We start from the raw sequence: 14,267 nt of genomic DNA, 5'->3' as shown, positions 1-14,267 counted from the left end.
TCTTCTTTATTTGATATTGTGATTCCAGTCATTTCTATCTGTTCATATCGTCGTTTAATCTGAGATACAATTTCTTCTGTTCCCTCAACCAACATTTTATCAGGGTCGAAATTATCTATTAAAGGTTATACTAGGATCATCGATTGGGTCAACATAATATAGAAATAACGGACGACGCGCTGACCACTAAAGTTTACTTATGGGCAAGGGCGAGAGAAAAGCCAAAAATTAACGAGCGAGGCTTTGCCGAGCCCGTTAATTTGGCTTTCCTCTCGCCTGCGCCCATAAAAAAACGTTAATGGTCAGCGCGGAGTCTGTTATTTCAATTATATTATCAACGAACCCCGAAAAACGTCAACATTTCCAAAAAAATTCCCGTGCGAACGACACTGGGGCCCCAGAACCTGTCAGTGAGTAGTGCGCGCGGCAAAAATTTGCAAATCCGGATAGGGATTTTTTTGAAAAAAGGTGTCTAAATTTGGCCCACGAATGCTCCATTTTATTTTGTGGTTGATTATTATCTTTGTACAAATCAAAATTTTCGTTTTAGCTGTAAAGTTACTATGTTTACGATATTATTCATATTCACGGGCATGAAAACAAACCATTACTGTGTATTAATTGTGGACAGTCACGTAGTTCAGCTGGACCAATTAAAGCGCAACGGACAGTGCATGATAATATAATCTGTGTTCTTTGTTGACCCTCCGAGTTCTTCACTTTTTTTTCTTTTATTTGCTGATATGATGCTTTTTTCGTCTTCTCCGTTTTTTCCCGCTTTTTTCCCCTTTCTTGTCGTTTCCTTTAGTAGCTTTAAACCTTTCCACCGAAGTTTGCTTTGGTAACCACAGTGTCCTGCTTGTTGAGACCGTTGTTTCCGTTGTAATTGCGTGGTTTTGTCAGTTTGTCAGCATCAATCGCTAGCGCTGTTGTTGTTCGTTGTGGGTGTGTCACCATGTTTCTTTGTCGGCAGTCTTTTCGTAGATGTCCCTTCTTACCGCACGTTAAGCATGTTTTTGCCTTCGGACAGTTTTGTCCACTAAACACGATTGGAAATATTTTGGAATGGAATGGGATCTTTATATATTTCAAATTTCTCAAGAATGTCAGGTGCCCTATAGCTCAATGTTGCAATATTACAATTCACTCATAAAAACAAGAGTATAACTTCAAAAACAAAAGCAGATTAGCTAACATTTGCTGCATAAACAGACAATACTTCACCGTCCAATTATCCCAAATTAGTTCCAATCGTGTTTAATACTAGCCTATGGCCTGAAATATGACAGATATAACAGATGATTGGTGCATTCATCACCTTTTCCGGTTGATCCTGGTAACTGATGCATGCTTACGGTTGAACCTTCCAACTGATCGAATCTTACATGCTTCGGAATATCTCTCATCTTCATCCTTACTACCAATTACATGTATTTACTATTTTCGTCGTGTATTGTTTGGCTGCATCTATATGTCACAGCTCCAAAGATGTTGAGAAATTCAATGATTGGTTGGACTTCCATTTCTGTATTCAAGTTACCTGAGGCAACTCTCTTGGTATCAGAACTCAGATCATCAGGATTATAGCTTATCTCCGTTGTCAACTGATATTCCGTTCTCGACACCAAGAACACCTCCTTTTCTTCAACACTTTTCAAAGTAACGAACCATATTCTGGGTTCACCAATTACTCCTTGACCCGGGGGGGGGGGGTAACTCCCATAATGATGGCTATACGGGGAGGGTCCGCGCGAAAGGGGTCGTTTTTTTGCACTGTTTGGTATCAGAAAGGGTATACTTTTCACGAGGTGTTGGTATGAGAAAGGGTCCGGTTTTAAACACAAACGGACATTTGTTAAAAAATCATGCTGTCAACACTGGAAACCCATGTATCTACATCCCAGATCTACCATCAAAATTTCCGATCTGTCGGTTGGACTGTTGGTACCCCTGGTACCGCTAGATTATTATATTGTATGGTATCAGAAAGGGTAGGTTTTTTTGCTCAAAACTGGTATCACAACAGTTTGGGTTTCGATGTTCGTGAGGAGCCCCCCCCCCCCGTACTATTAGCCATGGAGTTACCCCAGGGATCCTTGATGGAGGCAGGCTATATTTCCGTCTCCTATTTCCTTGCTTATTATTTTTAATATCTGATATTTTGTCTCCAAAGGAGTTTTGAACTTCAATTTAACTTGAGTACCGCAAGATTTAGCCATAACTTCATTCAAGTCAGCCCATTCTGCTTTTTTCCTCTTCTGCTTTTCTCCAGATGGTCGTTTTGTCAATTTCCATCACACTTTCCAACACATTCGTTGACATATTGTTAGATGGTAATTTTCTATTCTCCTTGCAGAGACGGGGCTCGTCAGCATGCAGCACGACTTTCCATGACCAACCCTCCTCCGGCGCGGCGCATCCTTCCTGCTCTGTAAGCCTGTCACATGTGTCAGCGAAAAGCGCCCCCAATAATGATATTTCTCGGCTTCGTTCAAAGGTCAAAGGTGAGTCGATTGAATGGGTCGCCGTCAGCAGCTCTCATCTTCGGGACAAGCAATCTAATAACGCAGAAAATACTCATTTCTTCTGTAATTTTTCACCAATGATTAGATTTTCGGAGTATTTCCACGTCTTTTAAGGGTTTGAGCGACAGGAATCGTGGTATCAAGATGGCATCGTTGGGAATATAATGAACAATAACAGCACAACGGTTCGGGATCGAGATCAACAGAAAACGACAAGTAACAACACTGTCTCCAGTGGCAGATATACACGTGACATTCTCTTCAGTCCTAAAGGTATTTACTCCACCATGTATGTCAACCCCATAAAGTAGTCTCCATGGATCTATAGAGCATTAAAAAATGTATCCATTAGTGAAATAATATATGGTTATGATCGCTTCTATCGGTACTGTCTGTGCTTCGAGTTCGACCGACTGTTGAACCGCGGTCATCACGGTTGGTTGACCTTCTATGGTAAAATACGAATGAAATTCTACCATAGTGACTAGTTCTCCTCATACTGTATGTAAATTCGCCACACAGAATTGATGTGTCGTGACTGCATACCACAACTTATTATTGGTGTTTATAATTATATACAGTGACTTTTTTTCTGACTGACAAACTTTTGGAACCGAAATAAATGATTTGAAGTATCATCATTAATTAAGGAAATAAGGTGACCCAGTAGATGTATGAATGAGGATACACAATCAGCAGCATACTTCAAAAATATTTTCTCCTCTTTAAATAAAGTGTAATTTTCTAACTCATTCATAATGGGAATTGAGTGTAATAAAATGCTGTAGAGCACACTGAGAGCTAGAGTTTAAAAAACTCTTCTGTGAATCCATCATTTATGATTTGTAGGTGAGATCATAGACAGTTGAGAAAGTCTATGGTGAGATGTTCTACATTTCACTGTGCACTAAGTGATCTCTGATGGAAAAATCATAATGAATCATAAGTATCTCCAGCACTTTACCTCAGTTACATGACAGGCTTGGAATGCATTCAAGTGTGTAACACTACATACATATGAATTTTACTTTATCCCTTTTTCCTGCCAGACAGTATCACTTCCCCATCAGCCAAGTCCGTAAAAAGTGGTATTGAGCCAAAACATGACGTACTTTCACCCACTTGGCTTGGTCTGTTAAAGCGTCTTTAGTTCAAAAAAATCAAGTTTACAGTATTTATGTTTATGTTTATGTTTTCAACAGCCTTCAAATGTACAGTATTATGTTAAAATACACCATATGGAATATGTTTTGTTTCATTAATTTTAACCATCTTGACCTGATGGTTAAATATGGACTTGGCAGGAAAAGGGTTATATCAGTCAATACATCAATTCTGTGTGTAAGTGATGTGTTCTGTATTTTCTCAGAATGTTCAGCAATTTGTAAAGCTGCAAGACAATTTGACCAACTACGTGACATAGGAAAATCATTTCAGAGTCTTTCAAGCACCTTATGTCAGAAAAATCAGGACAACATATCATCAATGGCAGGTAAGGTTCTATGTGAGGGTTTCATGTGTGTTGATACAGCAGTGGTGAGTGTACCGTACATGGTCTGTCTTCAAGTCGGTACCGGTATTTCAAGCTTGCTCACTTCTGCTATACTGGCACACATACATGTTTGATAGTCAGGGATCGTGCCAGCCTTCAATGAGTGGCGGTCGCCTCATTAAAATTCACGATCTTATTAATATTCATGACCTCATTAATATTCATATTCTCTTCACCCAAACTGCATGAACTGTATCTGGTATCACGGGTCACTCTCACACAACACACACACATACGGGCTCGCCACCTACACATAATTAAATTAAACAACAAAGCATAAATCTTGTTCAAAAGTGGTATTGTGTTTATTAAAAAAAATCATCTCAATATATATACAACAAGCAGCATATTGCAATATTGGTATGGTAAATAAAACACTCAGAAAACTAAATGAGAGAATGGTGTTATTGATTCATTTTCTGTACGTAAACTACAGTAGGTTCATCTACACATTAGGCATAAGAATTGAATAGTGCGGCTCTGCAAATATATAAGGGAAAGTTCGTCGGCGAAATGTTCAGCAAAGTTAGAATTCAACTGTCGAAATTAAAGTTCAGAGTTCGAAAGGAAAGTTCAGTGGTCTGGACGCAGTTCTGAGAGTTCACATTTCACTTACGACAAAGTCGGCGATTCTTTTTCTGTGCCCAACGCTGCACTGTTGACTGGTAGTCGAATTCATGAACTGGGGGACCATCAACAGCGATACGAATGAGCCCGTCGAGACTGGCCTGGTTGAGTCGGTTTCTCGGCACGGTCTTGATTATTTTCAGTTGAGAGAAAGTTCTTTCGGCATCGGCGGTGTGGCAGGGCAAAACTCTGTAGATTTTCGCCAGTTTGCTCAAATGTGGGAAAGCGTGCTGGGCGACTGACTTCGTGCAGAGGAGGTCGATGATGGATTGTGCTTTCAAATCGGGCTGTTCGTCCATTTGTTGACTGCATCGGCTGTTACGTTGGGTTGATCTGGCTTCTGTAGAAAGTGTTCTGAGAGGGACTTCACTTCTTCCTGGCCGTAGTCTGCAGTTTGATTTACTTGCATACGATGTGGGTCGAATATGGCGAAATGAGACAGCAAGCCAACATCTTCGCTCGGAAACCGTTGCTCGATGTTACTCATAAGGCGGTCGATGTACTTGCCCTTGACGTGTTCGGTGAAGAAGTCGTGGTCATCGGCACGTTGTTTCACGGTGACGTCTGATTTCTCCAAAGTATCGAGCAAATCAGGTAGGCTTCGTAGATTTTCACCATCGACGGTTTTCAGCTGCCGCAGTGTAGAAACCGTTGACGAGACGAGGGGCTTGACGAGGCTGTGCTCGAAATCGCTGGTCTGAAGCGCTTTTGAAAGATTGCTGACATGAGGGAGCAAATCGCACAAAAGCAGCATCGTCGAGATGAACCAGTACGTCGACATCAAATGGAAAAGTCCGATGGCTTTCGCATCGCCACGCTCTTCACCTTCTCTTTCTAAGCTGATCAGCACACTGACAAAAGTATCTTTCAGCCGACGGACAGACGCTTCCATACTCAGCCACCTTGTCGATGACGGCTCGATCGGATTCAGCACGCTCTGGTCAAGGGCTGTCTGAACTGCGTGTAGACCGGCCATACGTACTGCGCTGTTGTTGTGTTCACGACACCATTGTGTTTGCCAGTCATGACAGCAGCGCCGTCAGTCCCGATACCAACCAAGTTGTCAAAATTGAGCCCATACTCCGCGAAGTACGAGGTCACATGGCGAGCAATGGTTTCTGCGTTCAGTGACACGGTCGGCAGGTGATTTGGCTCATCGTTGGACTTCGAGTTCAAGGGCTGAATAATCTTCAGAAATGTTACGCTAAGCTGGCCGGATTCATCTAAAAAGCGACAGTTGAATGTTAGCTGTTCTTCTACGCTGACGTCTGTTGTTTCATCTAACATGATGGAAAAAAAGTCCGATTTCTGTACCCGTTGAATAGTGTCGTCTTCCATCGTTGACGAGAGAAAGTGTAACATTTCTCTAACGGAGTGGTCACTGCAGTACGTAGCGTTCTTCGCAACGTGAAGGTCGTCTTTCACTGTTAAACCCAGCTGTGTCAGCAAGTCTAAAAGTGGCTCGAAGTTTGCGACGTGGGGAATGCGACGTTTAGCCAAGAAGTATAGACACTTGAAGGCTGAAACGATCGTGTCATGACCAACTTCCTGCTGAATTACCTCGGCGATGTTATGGCTGGTGGTGGATAAGAGTTCGAGTTTCAGGGCTTCAAGGTGACCGGCGCTCTGCTCGTGTTCTTTCACACTGCCAAGGCGAAGTCTTCGACAGGGTGTCTTGTTCCAAGTGTCTCTATCAAAGGGACGCTTGTTATACTTCTGGCACATTATTTGATTTTGTATCCAATTTAGCTGATTATTTTAAGATACTAAATACAACGTGATTTTGCCGATACCAAGGGTGAAGAGTGACACCTCGTTACCACTTCGGCAAAACAACTTTGCGACCGGCTCTGGGGAAGATTTGACGGCACGCACTGACAGAACACCGTGATTATCACCTCGTATAACCCTTGAAATAATCACACAATAAAAGAAAACAATGGTGGTTTTATAATGACTTTAATTTCCTCGCATTATTTTTCCTTCTAAAACGTGTTTGCGTTTGTGCTCGCGCACCGCGATTATAGTGTGACCTGGAAAATTAAAACAATGAGGCAGTGGTCGGCGGCCTTCCTGTGATGGTCGCCGACTGAGAGTGCCGGTCGGCGCCGACCACCGCCGACCGGCGTGGGGCGATCCCTGGATAGTGCTGTTATTGGATACTTGTTGCATTACATGCAAGTACATTTAGCATTTTGTTGTTTTGGATCAGAGACAAGTGATATCTTCTGTCATCAATCTCACAATGTACTGCATACATGTACCGGTACTTTACTGGATCTGTCCCTGGCAAAATCTCAAGAATCACAACATGTACATTTACACACTCAGTATTTTAAGTGAATATCCATCATACTGATTGGATTCTAATCAAATTAATGTGCTTGACCAATAAATATGCAATTTGGTCCAAAACTGTGGAAGCTGTCAAAATCAACACTCCAGAACTGACAATCTTGTTAGCCTCGTGGTGATAGGCAGATATCTTCACTGGGTGAAAAGGTACCATAGTTTGTGTAAAAAAACTCTGAGTTCGAATTATAATATTTTCTGTCTTTAGTTGGTAGCTCTGCCAGTGGACAGAATTGTCCTGTACACTATGTGAAGCTTAAATAGCAGCGTATTCATTGCTTTGATTTAGTTTTTGTGTGATTTATGCTATCATGAATTAATGTGATTGTGCTGAACTCTATAACTGTGTGGAGGGGTTACATAAAACATTGCACCAACTTGGCTTGGTTACTGAAATCCTTTTTTGTAGAGTTACTTATTTAGCTGGATAGGTATTGGATGATGTGGGGTGGAGACAAAAAATGTGTCCAGTGTCACTAAAATTTGTCTGTCTGATGTGTGGCCAAAACCTGAATGTGCACATATAATTTTTCGTAATTTTTTTATTTTTGTTCATAAAATCAATTTTTGTCCCAAAGTTTTTGTTGGATTGCTTTTGAACTTCATATTCTTTATTGAAGGGTTAACTTCTGTCACATGTGTAAAAATTGTGATGAAATTATTTGTGTTTTGGGGACAATTTTTCACATTTTTGGTCAAAGAAACATTTTCTCTGAAATTGCTTGTCCCACTGCTTTGAACCTTGATATAAATGTTACCAGAGGCAACCTTACATTAGTGTCTTCAAATTGCAGTGAAATTTTAATATTTGTACTTCGGGGGCAATTTTTCCCATTGTTGATCAAAAAATCATTTTCTCATCTGATGTCTTTTAAACTTGGTATGCATGTTCAAATGGGTAAAATTAGTTAACTATACTCACTGTGGCCTGCCATGTCAAACCAAATGTGAGTAAAGTGTCATTGGTGCTATTTTTTCTCATTTACATGAGTCCAACAGGCAGTCCTTTTCCTGGTCCTTGACATTAAATTCAGTAAATGATTAATAAGATTTTAACTTACATCCACAGATATTTATTCGTTTTGAGAATGTAACAAAAGTATCCCTTTGATTTATTCCATGTGACAAAAGTCATCAGTCTGTTAAAATTATGAAGTTTTGTCAATTACTTTTGAAGCAATTAAAATTGATATTTTTACAGAATATACCTGTTTAACTCCACCCTTGTAAGAAATATTGCTTTAATGCACTTTTCTATACCCTCCTCTCTACAAACAGGAGCATCAATGATTGTACAGAGTCTTGTCCAAAATGGTCATATCGCTATGGAGTATGACAGCCTTAAAACAGAAAAGGATAGAGAAGACTTTACTGAACAGCATGACCACATTGACAACCAATCTACAGTGGACAAAGATTCCTTCAGTTTGTCTGAGAATCATTTGAATAATGATGAAAATAACTCACAGAATGCACTGGTACAGGTATGCAGTAATAAGAGCCAGGAGTGTAAAAGAGGTGATTGGAAAACAAGGCTTGTAAAGGATTGCCCATTGCAAATAGAAGAGTCTTATTAGTCCCCACGGACGGTGTCCGTGGGGACTTATAGGTTTGGTCATATCCCTGCGTGCGTGCGTCCGTGCATTAACACAGAAATCTCAGAGATGCCTGGAGCGATTTCACTAAAACTTGGTACAAGGATTACTTCATACATCATACATGCATGTCGATTTGTTTTGTGATACAATCTAATATGGCCGCTGTGCGGCCATTTTGTTACGATTTTTTCATGTACAGAGCCATAACTCAGGCACATCTCAACCGATTTTATTCAAAGTTGGTGCAAGGACATTGACCTATACCATACATACCGGTATGCATGTCAATTTGTTTTACGATATGATCAAATACAGCTGCATGGCAGCCATTTTGTTTCAACTTTTTCATGTACAGAGCCATAACTCAGGCACATCTCAACCAATTTTATTCAAAGTTTGTACAAGGACATTGACTATGTCATGCATATCCTCATTGATTTGTTTTGTGATATGATCCAATATGGCCACCGTGCAGCCATTTTGTTATGATTTTTCATGTATGGAGCCACAACTCAGGCACATCTCAACCAACTTAGAGTGATATATCCACAAATACTGCATTAAGTGATATATCCACAAATACTGCATTAAAGTTGATGAAACTTGGTACAGATTTTGATCTCATAGTGTTGTATATACAAATCAATGACACTAATAGAGGTATCATTTATATATATAACTTAATTGCTAGTTTGTATTTACATAATGGATTTTTGTTTTTAGGGTGAATGTCCAAAGTACTGCATCAAACATTATGAAATATGGTACCGGTGATAATCTGTCAGTGTTAGGATAGGATGCAAAAATGTTTGGCAGCATCCTAGCATCCTGTCGAATAAGTACTAACTGATTCATTTTAATGACCTTTTGTAATTAGTATGGCGGCTTACATTGGTTTTATGTTTTCACCACCGTGGAACTCATTTTGGGCCATTAAGCTCCATCTGTATCGCAGTATTTTTAACCACAGACGTAATTAATGAAGAGGACTCTTTCCTCTCAGAGGACTTGTAATAAAAGTACAAGTGGGGACTGTGTCATTGTCAATGACTTGTTTTTACTCTGAAAGTGGGACAACATCAGTTTGGGAATGTTAAGTAAATGGCAATGTTGAAAGAAATAACAGACTACATGAATGCATGGATTGTGGTGAAACAGTCACTCAAGAGGACAGTCTTAGGAAGCACAGCCTGATACATTCAGGCCTCAGACAGTATGAATGCAAAGAGTGTGGTAGAACATTCACACAAAAGAACAATCTTAGGATACACAATTTGGTCCACTCAAACCTCAGACCATTTGAATGTGAAGTACCGGTATGTGGTAAAACATTTCAAGATAGAAGCAATTGTAGGTGGCACTTATTGACTCAGACAAAGAACAGTACCACTTAAAGTCACTATTTGATTATTAGAATTCTTAAGGTGGTTGGAAAGGCTATTTTTGCACCAATTCTTTTCTCAGAGTTAATGTCAAGTTTCAAGTGTTAGAATCAAGATATTTAGTTCAAATTTTCAGGATAACTCCCTTAGTTAATATTTTCTCCAAAAAATATAAAAATTGTATATTTGCAGCCTTGATTTTGAAATATGACACCAGTAAATATTAAAATTTAATTTTTCATATTTTTTTACATATTTGAATTTAATAATAATTGGATAGTATTAATATTACCAAATTAATTATAAATATCTTGACACTATTTATTGTAAGATTTGTACGGCAGGATTTGTAAATAAAATTTGTTTTTATGATTTTACATGAGTTTATATATCAAAAAATTATTAAAAATTCTTTCAAATTTCAAAATGTGATTTTTCAAAAAGTACTTCAAATACAGGAAAATTGTGCCGTACAAATCTTATCTGTAACCTTGTTAATAGGCTGTAAAAATTCCATGTCCATATCTCATTTCAAAGTTGGATTAAATTGGTATACAATTATGTAGGAAAACTGTTATTCTGTCAAAAATGTTGAAAACAAGCCATATTTGCACCCCTGGTTTGAAGTCATAGAGCAGTTTTTTAGCTACTATAGACTATAGTCTATAGAAGCTGTTGGGATGGGTATCCGTCCGGCGTCCGTCGTCAGTCTGTATGTATGTATGTATGTCCGTTTGTGAGGCGTCCGTCCACTCAAATATCTTGAGAACCGCAGTACTTACTGATTTGATATTTGTTGTGTAGATGAAAAATATGATTTTGAGAAACTCTTTTTTTTAATTTTTTGATAATGTTGAAAATGGGCAAATTAATGCCAAAAAAGGTGTTTTTGGTAAAAAATCTTCTTCTTCATAACCGCTGATCAGACAGCTTTGTTATTTGGTATACAGGTCCCTAGGGATAACCCAATTGTGATGAAATATGCAAATGTGTAATTTTAAGGAATTTTTTTGTCATTCTTGGTCAAAATTTGACTTACATTGTATGTAATTCTTGTACTGTATAAACCCTATCAATTCACCCAGAAAAAATAATTAATATGATTTTAAATAATTGAATTAATTAGGAAATCATCAAAGCCAAAATAATTTTAGTGTGGAATTATCAGAACGTTCAACTTTTTTGGACAGTTCATAGTGAAGTGCTTACCATCTTTGAGGATTAAAACATGTAAAGGCAACTTTCCTGAATCCCAACTTTTATATATTCTGAACCACCATTTATGTTATCTAAAAGAAATTGCTCATAATAGTTTGTCATGATATGGTGGTCAAATAAATAGAGATAGAGAAAGTTCTAATTTCCGCTTATAAAATAAGATTTCTTTTTGAGAAGAAAAATAGAGTGGTCAATTAAAAGAGTGGTCAAAGTGATAGGGTTTTTATGGCAAAGCTGGGCTGTAAGATTCCTCATGTGCTATTTATAGCAATTATGCAATCTGTGTAAACAGTGCAATGAAAGTGTAACATGATTCCTTATAATGCTTTTGATGACCTTGAACTTCTTAAGTTACAAACATTTGTCTCTTCAGGGTGCTTTCTCTGAGTAGGTACAGTCTCAACTTATTCAACAGAACTTACTTACAATGTTAATTTGAAAGTTAAAATGTGCTTGGTCAATAGAATGAAAATACAGATATAGATAACCAGCTGAAGATTCTTTATAACCTGACAGAATTGCTTTTATTATGACGTAAATCTTGATTTTAAGCAAGTCTTGTTTACTTTAATTAGAATGTAATTAACTCTCGTTTATTTGCTATAATAGTCTGATGAAATATGCAAATCTGTATTTTTATGGAATTTTTTTCCATTTTTGGTAAGGCCATCCTGAAATGAGTTATCAAAGATATCCACCTTCTTCATCAATACATGTGTCACAAAAGGTTATTAGTCCCCACGGACACCGTCCGGGGGGACTTATAGGTTTGGTCATGTCCGTGCGTGTGTGCGTCCGTGCGTCCGTCCGTTCACGCAGATATCTCAGAGATGCCTGAAGCGATTTCATTCAAACTTGGTACAAGGATTACTTCATATGTCATACAGATGCACGTCGATTTGTTTTGTGATACGATCCAATATGGCTGCCAGGCGGCCATTTTATTACGATTTTTTCATGTACAGAGCCATAACTCAGGCATGTTTCAACTGATTTTATTCAAAGTTGGTACAAGGACATTGACCAATGTCATAGATATGCACGTCAATTTTTTTTGTGATACGATCCAATATGGCCGCCGTGCGGCCATTTTGTTACGATTTTTTCATGTACAGAGCCATTACTCAGGCACGTTTCAACAGATTTCATTCAAACTTGGTACAAGGACATTGACCAATGTCATAACTATACACATCAATTTTTTAGCTTCGCTGTCAGCGACGCGGAGCTTATCAAATAGGTTGATTTTCCGTCGTCGTTCGTCCGGCGTCCGTCGTCCGTCGTCGTTGTCCGTCAACAATTGCCTTCTCCTCTGAAACCGCAAGTCCAATTGCTTTGAAATTTTATATGCAGTTCACTTGGGGTGACCTCACTTAAGTTTGTTCAAATCGTAGTGAAATTTGCATATTTGTATTTTTGGGGCATTTTTTGGTGTTTTTGGTAAAAAAATCTTCTTCTCTGAAATCTCTTGTCCGATTGCTTTGAAATTTAATATGCAGTTTACTTAGGGTGACTTCAGTCAGATTTGTTCAAATCGTGGTGAAATTTGCATATTTGTATTTTTAAGGCAATTTTTGTCATTTTTGGTAAAAAAATCTTTAAAAATCTTCTTCTTCAAAACTATCAGTCAGATAGCTTTGAAATTTGGTACATATGTCCCTAGGGATGATCTATTTCAGATTTGTTCAAATTGTGAAGAAATATGCAAATTTGCATTTTTAAGGCAATTTTTGCCATTTTTGGTCAAAAAATGTATTTCTCAAAAAGTACTGGTCTGATAGTTTTGAAATTTGGTATACAGGTTTCTATAGATGCACTAAGTAATATATATTGAATTTCTGATGAAATCTGTAATTTTGTATTTTTGGGGCAATTTTTGCCATTTTTGGTCAAAAAATGTGTATTTCCAAAACTACTCATCTGATAGCTTTGAAATTTGGTATAGAGGTTCCTACACATGAACTAAATGATATGTATTGAAATTATGATGAAATCTGCAATTTTGTATTTTGGGGCAATTTTTGCCATTTTTGGTCAAAAAATGTGTATTTCCAAAAGTACTCATCTGATAGCTTTGCAATTTAGTATACAGGTTCCTACAGATCACCTTAATGATATTTGTAGAAATTATGATGAAATCTACAATTTTGTAATTTTGGGGCAATTTTTGCCATTTTTGGTCAAAAAACATGTTTCTCAAAAAGTGCTGGTCTGATAGCTTTGAAATTTGGTATACAGGTTCCTACAGATGAGCTAAGTAATATATATTTAATTTCTCCTGAAATCTGTTGTTTTGTATTTTGGGGGCAATTTTTGCAATTTTAGGTCAAAAAATGTGTATTTCAAAAACTGCTCATCTGATAGCTTTGAAATTTGGTATACAGGTTTCCATAGATGAACTAAATGATATTTATTGAAATAATGATGAAATCTGCAATTTTGAATTTTGGGGCAATTTTTCCTATTTTTGGTCAAAATATGTGTTTCTCAAAAAGTACTGGTCTAACAGCTTTGAAATTTGGTATACAGGTTTCTATAGATGAACTAAATTTGATCTTTTGAAATTATGATGAAATCTGCAATTTTTATTTTGGGGGGCAATTGTTGCCATTTTTGGTCAGAAAATTTTATTCTCAAAACACTACTCATCAGATAGCTTTGGTTGACATGTTCCTAGGGATGATCCGATGTGATATATTCAAAGTATGATGAAATCTTCAATTGTGTATTTTTGCAGCTTATTTTAGCCACTTTTTTCTGGCCACTGCATTGAGCTATCATTGATTTCCTCCTTCTTCATCAACATGTGTCAAAAATAGTTATTCTCTACATAAACACAGCGGAGCTATATCGGCCACTAGGTCGCTTGTTTTGTGATACGATCCAATATGGCCGCCGTGCGGCCATTTTGTTACGATATTTTCATGTACAGAGCCATTACTCAGGCACGTTTCAACAGATTTTATTCAAAGTTGGTACAAGGAGATTGACCAATGTCACAGCTATACATATC

General features: G+C 38.0%; 1 protein-coding gene across 10 annotated transcripts in view; it reads left to right on the top strand.

The window, feature by feature from the left end:
• The window catches only part of LOC139122881 (zinc finger protein 493-like), a 127,813-nt gene that overhangs the window by 75,271 nt on the left and 38,275 nt on the right, over positions 1-14,267 (top strand). The window contains exons 1-3 of one of the 10 annotated variants that reach the window (XM_070688794.1): positions 2,472-2,798; positions 3,895-4,017; positions 8,335-8,540. The exons of 6 other annotated variants lie outside the window; for them this stretch is intronic. In XM_070688794.1, the coding sequence (XP_070544895.1) occupies positions 2,690-2,798; positions 3,895-4,017; positions 8,335-8,540 (438 nt within the window). In that variant the 5' untranslated portion in view covers positions 2,472-2,689. Of the gene's footprint in view, positions 1-2,445; positions 2,799-3,894; positions 4,018-8,334; positions 8,541-14,267 lie in introns of those variants that run through there. 3 more of the 10 variants (XM_070688786.1, XM_070688764.1, XM_070688749.1) reach the window with 3 other exon arrangements.

This window comes from Ptychodera flava, chromosome 2, assembly GCF_041260155.1.
Source record: "Ptychodera flava strain L36383 chromosome 2, AS_Pfla_20210202, whole genome shotgun sequence".
NCBI classification, from domain to species: Eukaryota; Metazoa; Hemichordata; class Enteropneusta; family Ptychoderidae; genus Ptychodera; species Ptychodera flava.
This window is presented reverse-complemented; position numbering and strand designations above follow the sequence as displayed.